Source organism: Pelecanus crispus, chromosome 21 (assembly GCF_030463565.1).
Source record: "Pelecanus crispus isolate bPelCri1 chromosome 21, bPelCri1.pri, whole genome shotgun sequence".
Classification (NCBI taxonomy): Eukaryota; Metazoa; Chordata; class Aves; order Pelecaniformes; family Pelecanidae; genus Pelecanus; species Pelecanus crispus.
In genome coordinates, this window is record NC_134663.1 from 5552764 (window position 1) to 5571555 (window position 18792).

General features: G+C 41.0%; 1 protein-coding gene across 12 annotated transcripts in view; it reads right to left on the bottom strand.

Moving 5' to 3' along the window:
- Nucleotides 1–3062: 3062 nt before the first annotated feature.
- The window catches only part of SLC23A2 (solute carrier family 23 member 2), a 70636-nt gene continuing 54906 nt past the window's right edge, over nt 3063–18792 (bottom strand). For 11 of the 12 annotated variants that reach the window (XM_075724152.1, XM_075724151.1, XM_075724148.1 and 8 more), the window contains 8 exons: nt 16218–16338; nt 15354–15510; nt 13622–13769; nt 12949–13054; nt 9781–9910; nt 9486–9623; nt 8254–8349; nt 3063–7702 (listed from right to left, as the gene is read on the bottom strand). In XM_075724152.1, the coding sequence (XP_075580267.1) occupies nt 7470–7702; nt 8254–8349; nt 9486–9623; nt 9781–9910; nt 12949–13054; nt 13622–13769; nt 15354–15510; nt 16218–16338 (1129 nt within the window). In that variant the 3' untranslated portion in view covers nt 3063–7469. Of the gene's footprint in view, nt 7703–8253; nt 8350–9254; nt 9285–9485; nt 9624–9780; nt 9911–12948; nt 13055–13621; nt 13770–15353; nt 15511–16217; nt 16339–18792 lie in introns of those variants that run through there. The other variant, XM_075724156.1, reaches the window with a different exon arrangement.

Consider the following 18792-nt stretch of genomic DNA (forward strand, 5'->3'; position numbering starts at 1 on the left):
ACAATGGAGCGGGGCCGGCCCCGGCTGCCCGCGCTGTGCAAACCCCGGCCCCAAAACCCAGGGATTTAGCCCCAAAGAAAGGGAAAGCTTCTACCATAGCCCCCCAGCCTGCGGGGTGGATGCGGTCGGAGCAAAAGCAAAAGGTGGAGGGGGAAAAAAAAAAAAAAATAAAAAATTAGAGGGGTTTGCTGTGGGCTCTTGCGTGAGCACAAGGAGGAACTTGTTTGCAGAACCGGGGTTAAATCCTGATTTTGCGACATCCTGCTTGGTGGGTCGGGAAGGGTTGAGCCTGGACAGAGGCATTCATTTACCAAATAAAAGGAATTTGGCCCGGTCCTGCAACCCGCGAGGCCAGGACAGGCTGCCAGCTCCTCCTCACCCGCGCAAAGCCAAGACCCAAACCCACGCGGAAGGAACCCAGACCTGCCCCACCGTGGTCCTGGCCAGCTGCCGTGAGCCCGACCATCCCTCCCGGCTGCAAAAATCTCCCAGGAAAAGGATGCTCCAAAGTCAGCGCCTGCGTTTTGCCACACGGAGATGCTATGGCACCTGTTTCACACACACAATCAGCGTTTCCGTGCTACATGCCACGCAGGGATCGTGGTTGATGCCTTTGAAACCATCGGCTTCGATGGATTTACTTCTGTTTCTGCTCCCCTAGCTGAGCCTGGGGGTCAAGGACCTCAGCCAGACCCAAGCATAAGGCACCAGCTCCCAAATTCTCCAAAATTCAAGTATTTCCCCCCAGCCTGAGCAAGCATCCAAACTCCCTTCTTTCACGCCCTGGCAGCTTCCCATTATTTCAACTTTAAGACCCCCAAGCTGATTGTCAGTAAATACCAAACAATATTACGCATTTGGATGCGCGTTCGCTCAGGAGCATCTGTCAGCCGTCACGCAGCCTCCGGGAGCCGGACGGGAAGAGACGCGGCTCTCGACAAGCCCTTTGCTGGTACCTAACACGTGTTTCTTCGAACCGCGGCCGCCATCCCCACCTGAGGGCTTTCAGGCGTTCTGAAAATCCTCGCGTTTTGAGATTCCGCCTGGGGTAAAGCCCTTCTTACTGGGTCAACGCAGCCGACGCTGAATTTCGATTCGGGCAAGACACAAGGAGAAAACTCAATTATTTCCAGAGCTCTGGCGCAGTAGCACAAAGGATTAATCAGGATTACAATCAGAGCCGTCTCCATCACGGACCCAGACGTTCACAGCTGCTCCACCAGCTTTGGTCCCGGGTCTACTTTCACCCCCTCGTGCTGCCAATTTAAGTGGCTTTTTGCCATTTTTCTTCCCAGCCCACCACACCTTTTTTGGACTGGTTGCGGTGGGCTACGCCTAAGTTAAGAAGGTACTTGGGTGTCTCAATTGCCTTTGAAATCGGCAGCAGCTCAGAGGCCCTGAAGGCTGGCAGACCTCTGAAGGCGCTGCGTATCCTCGGCCAGGCGCTTCCAGGTCCTCAATTCATCGCAGGCAGCTACCGCCCATCACTGGTGCTCCGGGCTAACATCAGGAATTCCGTACCACAGCTCCAGACAAAACAAACGACTTCATTAAATGGCTGGGGATGAGGCAAGGTGCTAGCCAGCTTTTTTTCTTTTTAGATGCTGGTGACGAGGCGAGGGGATACTCGGCAAATTTATCTTTACACGCTGTCCCAAGAGGAGCAAGGGGCCATCTCCAAATCCACCGTGCCCTGCGCACCGCTTCGGGCACACGGCAGCCCCCGCACGGGGCCCAGGAGACTTCGCTTTGGCTACAGATTGCCAAAGGTAGGGCAAGAATTTAGCCAAATTCCCAATCCTAAGGCTTTACCCCTAAACCAGAGGTTATTTCTCTGCTGGTAACCCTTGCTGCTCCTATTCTTAACTGGACGGAATAACTCAAAGCCTCTGCTCAGTGGAAATTACTACGAGAACCTGAAGGTCGGGGTTTTTTTAATTTTAATTAGGAAATTAGTCACTTAGGTTTTGCTGCACGGACATTGCTCAGGAGCACGTCGGCGCTGACGGTGCAGTGGCTTTGACAGGGAGATCTCGGAGGTGCCTCCACTGAGAGCAGGGACAGACAGCAACAAGGCATATGGACAGTAAGGAATGCCTCTTCCAAATACACCAAGGAAATTTAATGCGTCTTTGTGGGCCGAGCGCTGGAAGGGTCGGGAAGGCGCCTGGGGGTTGTATTTTTGGGTGGCACTTGCTAGAGAGAGATGCTTTGGTCATCAAATCACCTGGGTTCCCAAAACACCGATTCTCCTTCGAAGGGGATGTTTGAAAGGAAGTGTAACACCACGCTGCCAAGTTGCATCTATGCCCGCGTTTATTTATACTGAACAGCTTTAAAAATACAGAATAAAATAGCTTTATCTACTATTATTCACAACATCTGGTCCAAATATTACATTTTTAAATATTTGTTTAATGAAGCAATGTTAGAAAAAAATATGACATTAAAAAAACCTCCATAAAAGAATTACACATCTCAGAACAACAACAACAAAAAAAAAAACCTCGAAACAAAAAACCTCTTGCTGTTTAACGAAAAAGTTTTACAGCCAAAGTCAGTCACAAAAAGTCATGAAAAAAAAATTTATCCCCACTGCCTAAGAACAGTCAATAGTTTGTTACGCCAAAGGTTGTTATAAACGGACAAAGTACAATAATTTGGACTGGCAGCAAGATGATTCACCTGGAAAGATGTAGTAAATGCCAGATAGTACACACGGCAATTCTAAATATATCTCTCATATCAATATGTACGGATGACAATGCACAGTCACAGTCAAATTAGAACTAGACAGGAATATTTTGGATGGCTCTGAACACGGATCCTCAATACTTAGAAGCAGCCCAGCACTAAGCTGTACAGACTCATGGGCAGAAGCGAAACACTGGCGAACTCGTGGCCTCCTCAATACCGCAGTGCCCTCTCGCAGCTACAGGGACGCGAGAGCAGAGAGTACCTGCCATCCCACGGCCAAAAAGGCCGTCAGCCTTACGGAATGCTAAGGAACATGCACCAAGTGGGACATTTTCTGCAAAAATGAGTGACCCACCACTCCCCCCTCCCCTTTAAAAAAAAAAACCAAAATGAAACAAAAGTCGCTTTTGGTTTAAGAAGGCCACGTAAAAGAAACACCGTAGGTTGTGCTGGTCTGTCACACACGCATTTTCTAGATCGATACACAAATTACGTCAAGCACAGGTTGGTTTAGATTGCAGCAAGCATCCAATGGCTCGCTCAAACCATTAGAAGCCGGCTATTTTAAACCACGTGTGCCGGGAGTGCTGTTTGTACCACAAGTGATGCGACTTCCAACGCTTTTTATTAAGGATGCAACGCTACAGATGACCGGCTGCACTCACGGACGCTCCCTGTGGTATAAATAGTACTGAGGATTTCAGTCTGCAAGCGCCAATTCTGCATCGGGAGTACCAAGATCTCAGTAGGGAGATGAACGATAAAGAAACCCTTTAGTTTTTGGTAGGAACATAAACATGGGTAAATAAAGTATACACAACTACTATAGATTCGTCAATGAAGAAATTCTACCATCACATGACATTGTCATGACAATCATACCACTCCCTCCCAGGAAAACTGCCATCATTATCCTGAGTGGAAATGTTATTTTTAATATATGGAAATAAAATACTGCAATATTCATGTACAAACCAAGTTGCCATATTTAAAGTCAGTACTAAAAGGCATAAAGCAAATTGTGGGTTTAAAGTTTGAACTTTCCGAGTGAGGTACCTGATTTAAGTTCCTCCACCAACACACTCTAATATGACAACATTAATCAGCCATAGCTGTTAGCTATGAAACCTAAATTTCTATAGGTATAATTTGCAAGTATTTGCTTTAGAAAACGTGTTTCAACATGTTAGCAAGAATTCTTAATTTAACCTAAAAAAAATACAATAGAATATCAATTACAAAAGGCCCAAGTTATTTTGTTTTGCATACATCGATGCCATCTTTGATATGACAAAATGATATTTCTACCATGAATATTTGCCTTTCCGTCTTAAAAGTTTGGTTGAAACATTGCCTCTTACCTCATCTCTCAGGTGTCGTCTTCCCTATGTGGTTTTGTTTAGTTTAGCTGTTTGAAAGGCAGGCAGTAACACATATAGGAAAAACACAGTATTGCATTTACAGTCAGATTTCTACACCCAGCCACCCTTACGCATCAAAGCCTGGACGTAACCAGCAAACAGGAAATATTTAAATGCTTTCCAAAAACTGCACGTTGATCCTCTGCAACACATCTGCCAGCAGCTGCTGCGCAGCAGCTCAGCCTGCGCACCGTGCTCCCCCCGGCCAGGGCATTTCACAACAGCTACTAAAACCCTAATACAGAAAAGCGGACAAGGGAGAAGGATTTAGGGTCCACGATCGCCTGCCGCCACTGCACAAAGCCGGGGGCAATTCAGAGTTCTTTCCCTCACAAAGAAAAGCAATGCATCTTCGACTGGCAGCTCTGGGACGGTTTCAGGCGCATCGGGAAGAGAAAGGGGAGCTTCTCTTCCCAAGGCACCCACGCGTCAGCTCCGTCCTTCGCTCACCTCCCAGCGCTGGGGAGACGCACGCTTTAATAGCAATACCCCGGGTGCAGCGGCTGCACGCGCTGGACGTTCAAGGTACTGCCAATGACTCCAGCGTAACCCCTCGAGAGACATTACAGCTGCTTCAGTGGTGTCCTTTGCAAAACCGAGGCTCATCTTTAACCATTCATGTTTGTAATAAGATGGAGAGAGTTGTTACATATACAGATCTGGTTACAAAAATGACTGCTAACTACAACTACTTATTTTAGTGTTACCAAGGTAAGTGGCTAGAAAAGCAAACACGCCGGCTAAACGCTACTGCACTTCTCTCAGCCACTCAACAGAATCGGCACGGTAGGACCCAAAGTCACCAAAAAAATTAAATCCAACAGTTAAACAGAGTAATTGGACTTCACCTATTTGGATAGTCTTTCCTACGCTGCAAGAAAGGAGTGGTGTTCTGCTCTGGGGAGAAGAAAAAAACATCCAGCAAAAATGGATTTGCTGCCCTGTCATTTGACGGAAGCGTCCTGGCAATTCCCAAGTGAAGGCAATACAGAACATGCACAGCTTTACTTCAGCCAAAGGTGAGAGAAGAGAAATGCTATTTCTCATCGCCTCGTCTCATGACTGCGTAAGCACTGAAGTTATCAAGAGAATATTTGGGGGGAGAAGTTAGAAAAGCCTCGGGACACAGGTGTCACTGCCACGCTCCATGCCCAGCAGCATCACTGGACTTGACATTTCTGTATTTCTGAGGTGGCACTGTTTTAAATAAAAAAACTCTTGCCTCCCTTTCGCAACATTTACAAGACAACCACCTTTGGCATTTTACATCATTACAACCACCGTACATAGGTGGCTTTTTTTTTTTTTCCTTTTATATATATATATTTAACTCCCCCATGTCTCCCACACATCTTTGGTTGCACATAAAGTTGGGAAATTTGGAAGCTTCGTGCCACTGAGTAGAGGTCTCCGCACTCAAACTATCTGCAAGTGGATGTGGAAATATAACACCTCACTACCTGAAGAGGAAAAATTTAAGAATTATAAAAATGACAAAAATGACTTTGTTTCACAGGCAAACTAACCTTGTCTACTACACAATAACTCTTCCGACCAGCTTTCGAGATAGTCCAATTGACACCTAGACTGCAAACTACTGAAAGTTCCCTGAAGCAGGAACAAACACATGCTCTGTTATGGAAAAAGCGGTATAAAATAGTTTCTGGAAACAGCTATGGCATGCTGAGAACGATATCAATGGAATCATTCCGACTCTACACTATTCAGTACTGATCCGTTAAGTTCTTTCCTTGCCCTCCCCACCCCAACCCTTCCATGCTTCAATAACCAATAACAAATTCACCTGGAAGCAGACTCAGAGAAAACAGAGTTCCTGCGCTCCTGTCCAGTAGTCAAACTTTGATAAATATATTACTGAATTACAGGATCTACTGTTATGTTTTTTCCAGGAATACAAAACGCAAGCACCGTAGAGCATACTGGCCTTGAAATTACATTACACTACATTTCCCTGATGATTTCCACAGCTTAAAAATGCTTTTGGGGCCACACTGAAGTCTAAAACTAACTTGCAATAGTAAGAACACTAAACATGAATAAAACTTTTAATTATGAATGCATGATGAGCATGAACACCCACATAACATCAGAGCTGAGACTATTCCAGGAAAAAAAAAAAAATCTGAATGGTGCCCTGATTGGACCCAATACCCGTTAAACCATCCAGTGGATGAGGACATCAAATGTAGTGTCTCTGTCGTTTGAGATGACCTCTGTAGCAGTAATGACCTTTTGCAGGAGCCCCACAAAGAGAGAAGAAAAAGAGGCAATACGACGTAAGCTGCTCGGCGGCAGCATCAGCTCTTGATATCTGACCAAGAAAATTCTGCACAGTTCCAAACCAGTGAATGCCGGCAGCGTTTTGACCGTGTGGCTTTCCCTGCAGGGAAAGCTGCATGTATACAGATGTTAATTGCTTAGAACTGCTTGACAAATCAGCATTTTTGTTCAGGAAATCTCTTGCTGGATACAGGCATTGCACTGTAAAAACTGTTACCAGGTCCTGTCTGGAAGTTAAAACTTTCCCATCTCTGTAAAACTCAAGCTACATGTGTCCCTTTAAAGAAAACCTGCACCTGGACACTATAATTAGGTGGTTTAATGCCAGGCAGAAAAAGCAAACGTTGAAAAATGTGAACTGACATGAAATGCGTGGTTCCTTCTACAGCACTAAGCCATCAGAAGTCGGTCATAGTTTTTGTCGGCGAAGTTATTACAGAAACTTTCTGTCTTAACACTGCACATCTGACTGATGCATCGGTAATTCAAAAAAATACTCTCATGATTTGCCAGTATCAACTAAGTCTGGTTTCCAGGGGACTGAGAATACGGAATGTGCAATCAGTGAGCAGAGAACAATACATATGGGATTTGGCATGACTAGAAGTAAATTTTTTTCCTTTTTTTCCCCGCCCCTCCTTCTCACAGGATTCAAATTTTCTGGCGTAACTAACATTGCCAGCAATGAATGCGCCAAAAATGCCAGCATCAATGACTTAAATAAAATAACCATAAAAAGTAACATTTTTCAATAGCACCTACATACTTCTGGAACCTAAGCCCCGTTTAAAATAAACAGACTTAGGTGCGCAGGTATCTATAGCTTTTGAAAACCAAAGAGAGGAGCATTTGCGAATTTGACCCAGAGACACTAGATCTGGCTACCACCACCCACAACAGGAAAGCTTTTTTTTTTTTTTAAATCCGTCTCAGCTCTGGCTCCAGAATTTAAATGCAGATATACAAAACATATATTTTAATGCTTCTTAATCAGCAAGAAACTGCAAATACATCTTTTACTACAACTAGATAATATAATTTCAACTAAGGCTATACTGTAGCTTCTGAGTCTTCATCTGAACTCCTGCAGTTACTGCTTTTCCTGAAGCCTTTCCACGTGTAACCCACAAAGGTAGGGCTGATGGGCAGGAAGCTGAAACACCTGTATTTTTTAATAAAGTTCATGCCAAAAGGCAAATCATATGTTTCCATGCCATCCAGTGACTTGCTTCCTTTACCAACCCCTTTCTTCCATTTCCGTATTCCCCTTTCTTCAGGGCTTCCTAGAAGTCAATAGAACGGAAAAAGGAAAAAAAATTAATATCCTTATGTGCATATACATATACATAGTAGAGGTTAAGAGAAGAAAGAAAACGCCAAGTCTCAGACACTATGTTCAGCAAAGCACTAGAAAGATCTTCTAGATTCCTCAAAGAGGCAGGAAGAAGGGGAAAAAAAATGTTTATTGGAACTGGCTATTATCTGTTTATTTTGTAACTGGAAGTCGAGGCAAATTTTTGCTCTTAAATGAGTGGAAGCAGTTTTGAATCTTAAAATATTTTTACTCTGCCTCCTGAAGACTACCATTCTGGTTTGATTTTTATCAGCTATTTTATACGTTTAATAGGATGGAGACCTTAACCTGAAAAAGATTCAAAGTGTTCTCAAGAAAACTGAGGCACGCAGGTGTTAAGCAGTCTGCTCTAGGCATTAAAGAAGTCAACAACAAAAGCAGTGATCTCTTCCTCATCTCCTGCCTCCATGAAACGCTGTGCTACCTTCATTCAGAAAGGCAGTTATTATTTCAGATAAAATGACAAGTTCACATGCTGACCTGGAATGGTATTATCCAAAATAAACGCAACGCAGCCACCGACAAACATGGCTGTAGTGAGAAGAACGTTTAATACTTGATCAATGCCCGCTATTCCTAGAAGAACAGGAAAAAAAATATTTAGAATTTGAATTTTTATCGTACACATCCTACTGATTTGCACACAGGTCAACTGGGAAAACTCGCTACTGAGTTCACTGAGGAATTTGCTCAAATAGGACTCTTAAAACCACGTGGGAACAGATGCAGAAGAGCCTTCTGTACACCATGGGGACCCCTTCTCTCCCAAAACGTAACTCCATGAACGTTCAGTTGCTTATAAAAATGTAATGAAATGCCATTTTAGTTTCTATTGAAGACACAACTGCTTAATTTAAACTAAATAGAAAACTACAAAATGGAGAAGGAGAAATGTCCATAATGTAAAATCATGTGGACGGAAGTAATTCCTTTTATAAACATTTACTTTTTAAAAGGGCAAGACTTAATAGCATCAATTCACGGAAGAACACTGTGTTAATGTATCATCACCTAACTCTGCTTGAATGATCTACTTTTCTGAACAACTTAGTAGGTTAGATATGCTCTTAAATCTGGCTCTGAAGTGACAGCTACAAAAAGTTAGTTAATCTTTCCTTTTTTAAAAAAAAAAAAAAAAATCCAAGTTAAGTATTCCTGTAGAGACTCTTCCTTTGATGACATACACTGCCATGACCACCACTGAGAAGGTAGTGTTAAAATAGAAAACCTTCTTCATCAAGTCACCAAAACGATATAATTTGGCTAACAGTCTGAAACTGAGTTCATTAAAATTCAGATTCAGAACACATGTCTGCAATGACAAAAAATTTCAAAACCCGAAACAAATTCCTAGCTTCCAAGCTCTACCTTGGCATTTCTCCTTGTTCTTTTAACATCATTTACAACTCATTCACCCTTTTAGTCCTTTTTCCAGTCCAACTGGCAATCGCCTCCTTCCATTGCTCTACAATCGTACCCTGAGAAAGCACGGCAACTTCAGATGTATCCCACTGAAACATTCAATTCAGGTCTCAGCATGTCAATTAATTCTCCTCTGAACACACCTGCCTTCTTATTTATAGCTTTTATTGTCTCCATAATACTTTGGTTTTTTCTCTTGTTTACCCTTTACATTACTTTGTACTTCTATGTACTTTGCATATGAGTATAAGGTAAAAGCATGCTTCATGTAAATGAGCAGAAACACATACCTGTGACCAGTGGATTTTGTTTGAGATAGCTTGGAAGGACAAGTCCAAAGAAAATGGAAAATCCAAGTACAAACAGGTTACGAGAAGAATTTAAATCTATGAACTGGAGGTTGGACAGACCCACAGCCGTAATCATCCCTAAATGAAAATAAAACAAGTCTCAGCTTTTATACAGCTTTTTCCTTCAAAAAAAAAAAAAAAAGAAAAAAGACAGCAACATACATATAAACACAGCACTAGAGTAAAAAGATATAGCCACGCAGGACACAAAGAGGAGCAAAAAACCATACGTTACCAAAGAGAGTGCAGAAGAGGGCACCAAGCACGGGGTCAGGCAGCGATGCAAAGAGAGCACTGAACTTGCCAACCATCCCAAGCAAGAGCATGAAGGCTGCCCCGTACTGAATAACCCTGCGGCTTCCAACCTGCGGGAGAACAAACAAAAAAGGACGGACGCTGGGAAAAGTCCACACTTAGTCCAACTTCATGCCTTGCATTTTATTTTATTATTCTCTTTCGCATTTAAAACTTCCTTTCAAGCTTCCATGTGTATTTTTTTGTGGTGTTAAAACACAGGCTGCAGAGCCTTTACAAATGTCTTGGAGGGCTCCGCTGTAACATGGCTGCACTCCAATTCCAACATGACTTTGTTTGATTTTGGTTTTGTTAACATAAGTCATCTTTAAAACCATCTGTAACTGCTATAGCCACAATAACCATAAAATGTGGCACAGTCCCATCTACAATAAAGAAAACAAACAGACCATAACTAGGAGAGGTGACAAATGGATCAATTGTAATGCAGCAGCAGCAAAAAAATTTAAATCCATGTGTTGCTGCCCTTTTACACAAGAATATATGTATTAATTACCTACCATGCAGTTCACTTGAAGGAGATGCCGGCTTTCTAGACAGAGATTATAAAATGATTTTATAACCTCCCTCTTTGAGATCAGAACTGAATTCACTTCATATGCAAATCATGGCTGTGCTAACACTATGAAACCAAGTGCCTGCATTTCCTTCCCATTTTTATTTTAAGCATTCAAACTTCAGGGCAGTATTTCTCTGGCACTATGTTGTAGTGGTAGGGGCAGTTCATAAACCTGAACGTTCAATATTTTAATAGTGTTATACTTGCATAAGAAGTGCACCAGGTACAAAAAACCCCGTTACGCTGGTAAGGTGGTTTCTAGGTGTCCTGTTACAGAGTATTAAGCTTCAAAAAGAAGTAGATGTTAATTTATTAATCGTGTGTGACTGAGGTAAATGAGTGAAATGAGAAAAAAATACAGTAGGCATGTTTAGGGTAAAAGTACTTCTTTCCCCCATATTCTTTACTGCTTAATTTTTAGCTGAGATGTGTTCACCTACAAACAGAAGCTAGACCAGTAAATTCGGGTGTTCACTAGAATAAGAACAGAAGTTAGCCTGCACCTTTCTCTGTTTTTTAGAAACATATTAATTTCCTTAGGACCACCAATATCTTGCTCTAAAATTATCTTCCTGCATGAAATAGGCAGATTCTTTAAAAAATCCGCACGATAGCAACATTTATTTATGCAAATGCTCAATCACTACAAGGCAAACAAATTAAGCTCCTTTTGAAAGCTACTGAAAGCATCCTGGTCAGCATTTAGCTCAAACTACATATTTATTCCCAGGCACTCGTACACACACTTTATGTGATTATTTTGGAGTGCATAATATGGCACCTAGTACCCTACTGGAGTATCCATTTCATCACCAACATTACGGCATAAGCTACCAATACTTTTGCCCCAACTGATCAGATTTAACTGATTCTCCTCTCATGAAATAAAACTCCCTCAGACTAGCTCAAAGACTTTGCAGTATTTACATCTATTTGGAGCCTCAAATTTAAATTCTAAGCATGATCATATACTGATTTCAAGGGAGGTAAATGCCTTTTCAAATGTTGCACTGGTGTAACGGGATCACCAGGACTATGTAGTCTTTAGTGAGCACTAAAGATTTCCTCTCCCAAATAAGCAGCAGAGTATCTACATGCCAAAAAACTATTTTGATATAAATTGAAGTGGAAAAACTATTAGGTTTTTAGAAATGAGTATGCAGACAGGAAAAGACGACAAAGCACTGGAGCACAGCCATCCAGCTGTGCCATTCTGGACAAGGCACATTCACGCTTCCATCGTGTGCTCTGAACAGACCTAACTGTAGTTAACTCTGTTCTCTGTAACAGCTGCCAGCTTAACATTCTTTTTTCGCTGTTCCAAAGCAAAATGTACACTCATTTCTGTGGACTGTTAATAAAAAAGTGCTGTTAATTCATATCGACTCCTATGAAGTAGCAACAGAAAGGAAGCAGAACAGAATAAACTTTTCTTTAAGGATTTTTCTAACCAAAATTTATTCTAGGAAATTTCCATCAGCAACTGAAGGGAAGACTTACACAGACAGCAGATGGTGCTATTAGTATTTATATTCCACCCTAAAACCGAACAGAATCATCCTTTGTGCAGAAAAAAAAATGGCTGAAGATAAATTCATCATCTATATTGAATTCAGTCAGAGGGATGAGTTATTGTAAGTGGAGAGCATACATTTTCTACCTTGTATGCATGAAGGAGATTTACAGCCTCCAAGTGAAATATGCAACAAGATGTACGTATTTACAACATAAATTACTGTTACCAATTTTGGTGATATTCCTTAACAAGGTTAAATTAACAATATCAAGCAAATCTATCTGCAGTCCAAGGTCTCCCAGTTCAGCAAGGCATTCAAGCACACATCCAGTTCTGCATGTGAACAAAGAAATTCCTCAAGTGCTTGTATATTTTGCTGAGTAACACCCCAAAAAATATGTAATCCCCTAAGCACACTCAGTGCCTAAAAAACTATCATGATGGAAACAAATATTTAGGGTGCATTTAACTTCGAAGTTACCTTGACTGCAGCTCCTGTTCTAGCTGTGTCTGCATGACGTCCTAGTACAGACGCAGATAAGACCCAAGGACCTCAAGCTGCATTTCATTGTGTGTTCAAGCAAGGCATTAAAAATAGTCAGTTCTCTAGCGATGCTTTCAGAGCCAAGACATCCAAAAGAGTACCAATTTCTACACTTTACAGTGTTTATACCTCAACTCAAAACACCCTAGAGCCCTGGCATGCCTTTTTGGTTTTCAAAGGGATAGCTGCTTTAGCATCATCTGCTTTATGTAGGTTTTCTAACTGCCCTTCGCTCCAAATAAAAAGAACATTTTTGGGGTCCTTATCTAGAATGCATTTCCATTAGACAATGGCTGGTACAGACAAGTTATGTAAATTCAGAATGCCATGTAAAGTTTGTCTGCACAAAGTACTAAGTATTACGGTTTCTTGGGAGAGGAACATGCTGTGAAACGTGAAAATGGTGTAAGTCATCCACCAGAGGAGATAAAATATTCAAGTCACTGAGTAATCAAGGTAAAGCACATACCTTTGTGATGCCCAAGACACCGATGTTAGGGCTGGAAGAAGTGGATCCATTCCCTGTCCCAAATACTCCATCCAGAACACAGGAGAGACCCTCAATAAAAATCCCTCTGTAAATCACAGACAGAAAAAAAGAGGCAAACTTGTATTAGTGTAGACTCACTTCAGATGGTGCTTTATGACTGCATGCTACATGGGAGCCTGTTCAGGCATCTGTCCCACATGAATTATAATAATTCATGTTTCAAGCTCCAACACACCTGGAAAACCAGCCCAAGTTCCGTTTTCTACGTCTTAGATACCCACATTCTTAAACTGAGGAAATTACAAAAGAGTTCAAGTTAAACTTAGAGCTGCTCTTTGTGTCTAAAATTGCATTTCAGGTGAATTTGATAATCTACCCCGACTGCAGAACCAATTTAGAGTTCTGTCCCTACGGAACTGTACTATTAACTTCCACAGACTCCAGCAGGAATAGGGCTAGGTTTCCAATGCCACATTTGCAACAAAATAATTCAACATGACAGTTGCATCTTGTATTTCAGATCCTTGGCCCTTGTGTTTGACCAAATTGTAACATTTAAACTCAGAACACATTCCTGTCTTATCCGAAGGGAGGAAAAAAAAAAGTAAAAAAAAAAGTACCTTAATGAAAAATATTTCTTTTTTTGACATACCTGTTTATTGCATGAATAGGTGGAGGAGGAGCGCAAGACAACCTGGCACAGGCATAGTAATCTCCTATTGATTCAATAATGCTAGCAACAACTGCGCTAAGCATTCCTATTACTCCAGCGGCTGAAATTGTTGGCAGTCCCCACTGAACTGTGAAGAAAAGAAAACTGAAATCTCTTGTGCCACAGAAAACAATTTAGATATCAAAACATACAGCAATTTATTAATCTTTAATGGAATCAACAAACTCCCTTTCACAGTAACACAGTCTGGCAAGTCCAAGTAGATGAAAGGAGCAAAGGAAAAACTGCCTAACCAACTGCTTTGATCATGCTTGGAAAACACCCAAAAAAACCCTGAACGCCACCAAAAAAATTCCTCCTGTTCAGAGGGAAGGAATTTGAACTACCGCTTGTGAAAAAACAATTCTGATCAGTGAGGCAAATGCCACTTAATTATTATTGCAGTGAAAACTCAGTCTTTGGTTGCAAGATTAGTCTACCAAAGAGAATGGCCAACAACCAGCTATGATCACTGCACAAACACCTTCCAAGTCCAAATTTCTGTAGAAGAGAAAATAAGATTAATTTAAGCCTGTAGAAAAGCTTGGCAGGTTTTCCACAGCAATTGCCTTGATGCTTTTATCTCTTTGAAATAGATGAGCCTCTTGCAACAAAAGGAACTTCAAGTCACACAAACGTGAATGAACAAGGCTTCACAAATAAGAAAGGTCTAATCAGGGTGGAGAAGTTTTCCTCTTCTTTCCCAAAAGCTTCTATTGTACATCTTGCAAGTACTGCTTTAGAAGTGGTTTCTTTTAAGAACTAATCAGAACCAAAGCATATGGAAAATCACAACGAAGCTGCCTCATTACAATGTAGTGGTATTTCTAACAATTTCTATTACTCTAGTAGAATATTATTCTATTATCACCCCATTAATTTCAGAGCAGCACAAGGGTGAACCAGCTGTGCAACTATCTCATGCCATAGGAAACAGCCTTTAACAGCTTTGAACTTAGAGGCGGCCAGCAAAAGAATACAAAGATCCAAGATGCTGTGTAAAGCATTTTGTGTTCTCCTGTAAATACTTTTTTGTCCTTTGATAAGCATTGACTGGCATTCTCTGACTTGCCCATCAGCCTGATTCCAATGCCACTTCTACAAGTCAGGACATTTTTGTGTAGTTGTTAACAGTTGTGCTAATTCAAGAACGCATGTGTTTGGGGCAGGGAAGTGGATTAAGCTGGAAAAAACTCCATGCACTACTGATTCTTTAGACAACGAGAATCAGTGGCTTCAGTAGCTCTACTACTCTATTACAACAGGAGTTGTAATAACCCATCTTTATTATTGTATAACATTAACAGCAGCTGACCACAGTATTGACAAGTACAGATAAATCAACCCTTCCCTGAAAATCCATGTTTTATATATACAGTCACACTATATTATTAGAAGTCAAGAGTTACCTAGATAAACCCTGCAAGTGCCTTCTACAAATTCAAGTTTCAGAGACTCAGTCTTTCTTAAGACATTAAGATATCAAATTAAACCGGAAAACAAGAAAAAAACCCATCATCCCCACCTACAATGTCTTTAGATCAGTGCATGTTGAAGTGCATCAGAATAGAGTACTGAGGGAAAAAAAAATAGCAATGCTTCTGAAAACATCAGAAACGATACTCACAGGCATATTATTAGAAAAACAGCCCTTAAAACCAGACATACTTACAAGGATAAGGAACCTTGAACCATGGAGCTACCAACAGCACTCCTCGTCGAGCATCTGTGCGAGCGTAGAAGCCGTACTTCGAACTGTCAGGGGGAAAGACGTCTGTCACGGTGAAGATGAAGCAAAGCAACCATGACACCAAGATAGCTAAAATAATCTGTGAAAGAGCAGAAAAAAGCTGTTTAAAATAAACTATCATTGGCAATATTCATCAACAGCAAACAGTTCCTGCACAGAATATCTATTACACACATATCTGAGTGTGATCTTCAGTGGTATGTTAAGTCTGAACAAGCAGTTAAACCTGTAATAGATCCATTAGGTGGTCCCCCCCCCGCCCCTAACGACGGTGCTGTTACAAAAGCTTTAAAATTAGAGCAAGCCTCTTCTCTCCCCTAACAAATGGGAAAGTCTCCAAATGGGCACTTAAACAAAGTAGTGAATTAGTCTCAACTTTACCAGAGAAATAAAAAGAAGTCTTTCACATGGGGGAATGGAGTATTGCTTTCATAAAACTGCAAGATAATGATCTTGCCACCCCTTTTTGGAAGGTTCAGTTTAGGCTTTCACTGCATGCATAAACATACCTTCTTCTCTACACCCCCTTCCCTCCCCTCCATGATCTTCATCACTTCAATTACTCTTCATCAGAGATGGATACCAGAATGGAATCTGGCAAGACTACAATATGAGACTATTTCCTGTGGCAAATGAGCCATTTAGTTAAGTTTCCTATAAGCCCATTTAAGCTTTTATCTCACCTTTGTGATCTACTGTATTATTAAGAAAAAATCAAAACCAAGAACACCCCCCAACACAAATTAGGGTTTTTCTGCCAACTGAAGAACAAGTTCAACCACTTACAGGGAACATCTTGAAAAGCTGCAACCTGTATGCTGTCCATCCTTTCTTGGACTTGTAAATGGGTAAGGGAAATTTGACATTTCTGGCATACTGAGAAAACAACAATACTAGGAAAATCGTCCTGAGAAAAGGGGGGCGGGGAGAGACAAGAGACACATGTCATTAGCACCAATATCTTAAAAATCCTTCTCAGCACAAACCTCTTCAGGCTCTTCAGACACAGAATATATATGTGTATTTTAAAATTTAGCACAAGACAAAGGATCATAAGAGAATGTATTTTAAATAAATAATTATTCCACAAAAGCCAATACGCCACAATTTGTATTCTAAAGTGCTGCAACAACAGCCAGCAGCAAACAGGTAAATGAAACCAGGAAAATGAATCAGACTAGAGAAAGATCTTCAGAGCTAAGCACGCATTAGCAAAGAGCTACGCTGCGCTGCTTGCTTCTTTTCGACTCAAACTCTAACTATCTGTGTGTCCAGGTCTGCTCTGCATATGAAGCACAAAGGTTGCTGCTAGCAAATGGGAAGAAACAGGAAAACTGGAGGCCAGTATACCGTAATTTTGACATTTCAAAATTTTCACAAAACTCCGATGCACTTGAAAAACTTCTGTCAAGGGAAATTCCTTCTTCAATTCTTAAGAGTCCCAATTTTTTTTTGTATATGCATCTTTCACTAAACAGCTGTAAATCGAGCAGAATAGAGCCCAAACCCCCAAGATTCCATTCAACTGCAGTTCACCAGTAACCCAGTTTATTACAGTTTGTAGATGCCTCAAGTATTATGCATCGCCCCACCTTGTCAAAACTGCTAAGCTCCTCTGTATGTCAAAAATTAATTCAACTCTACAGCTAAAATAAGTGTCCACTGCAATGAAAAATAAAAAGCCAGGGCAGGTTGCTCAATTCTGAAATAGCCAAAACCAGTTTTGCTATAAAAAGGCTACCCGAAGAGTCAAGCTGTCTGAAGAAGCAAAAGCTTTTCTGAAATTTGAGATTATGTTTTTATCAGCTGACTTAAAAAAAAAAAAAAAAAAAAAAAAGGCAGATTTTAAGCTTCCCTCCTTTTTCTGTCCAAGATCAGTTTCAGTCTGTAAGAAACAAAACAGAGCTTTATTCTCCCTCAATCTCCAGGAACAAAGAGCTCTGCACAAGAAGGGTGTCATTTATAGCCTTTACCCCCAACTAGAGTCGAATGATAAAGGCACCTTTTCCTTGCATTCAGGAAACATTCTGGCATCTCTCCCAAAGCCCATTACAGAAAGATGGGCTCCACTCCCTAAGAGCAGCCATCCTGCCACGCTAGCCCTGAGGACAGGTGGCTTTGTATTTTGATTTATTTAGTCCAGAGCTGTAAATAATGTAGTATTATATTATTGCAAATAATATTATATTGGCTACATGGCAGGGGGGCTTACTGCCATGCTGTAAAATATTACCAAATCTTTAAATGCCCAAAGAGACAGTTTTGTTCACCAGACAGGCAAAGATCAATTCAGGAATAATTTCCCTTTTTACAGATCACAATGTGATGTGTTTTATGGATTAAACTATTTCAGCCTGGCACCCGCAGAACAAGCAAGGTCAGAAAACTGTTTGGGAAACTGAACGTCTTGTCAAATAGTCTCTGCAGCTAACAGAGGATAATAGCTTTACACAGGTATTGTTCTGCTGTGCTAGATAGTGATACGGTATTTTTATCTCATCGGAACAGTCAAGACAATTTCAAGCGCCACATCTTGTAGAGATCAAGTTACTTTTGAGTGGCTCTAGATGGCTATGGAGTTATTTTCAATGATCTAGTGCGCATTTTTGCATGGCAGAAACCAGAAATACTTACTGACTGGGTAATATTTAAATCCTGCTCCTAAATTGATTTATTTTTTTCCATCTGCAAAATGTCAACTTTAATTACACATTTCTGTGTCCAATTCACCAAAGGTCTGCTTGATTGATTTAACGTTAGTCCCAACTTGCACAGAATTTGTTTTACAGGAAAATAAAATGTTCCTTTGGGTCAGCTGCTTAACATAATAGAATTACAAAAATACTCATGATGCTAACATCCGAGATAAAAGAGAATTTAACAGCCCTTTTAATCATAAGCTGCACTTACAGAATACTTTACATGTTCGAAGTACTGTGCAAACAGATTAGTCAGATCAGAATCTCATCTCATCAAGGCATTCCTTCCGCTTCCAGAGCCAGCACTAAGTTGGTCGCCATACACTGCATATAGCAACTGCTTCAGCCAATTTCCTTCTCCCTAAAATGTGGTTTCCGTCCTTATTTGGCTGGTTATCCGCAGCATCTCACAGGAAGCTTTTGTCTTCTCTTCATCTCATTTTTCTCAGTTATTCCCTTTCATACCACTTATCTCAATTCCTTAATTTCCCTGGCATCTATACCTACAGAAGCACACACATCGTGCCCCGAAATTCACTCTAAAAGCCTTTTTATCTACTAAACAGAAATCTGTCTACTTAGGCCTCACTGACTGATGGCATTCATGGAAATACACATGCTCTCTGTCATCCTACAAATTTCTCTTGGCTACAGATAAGCAA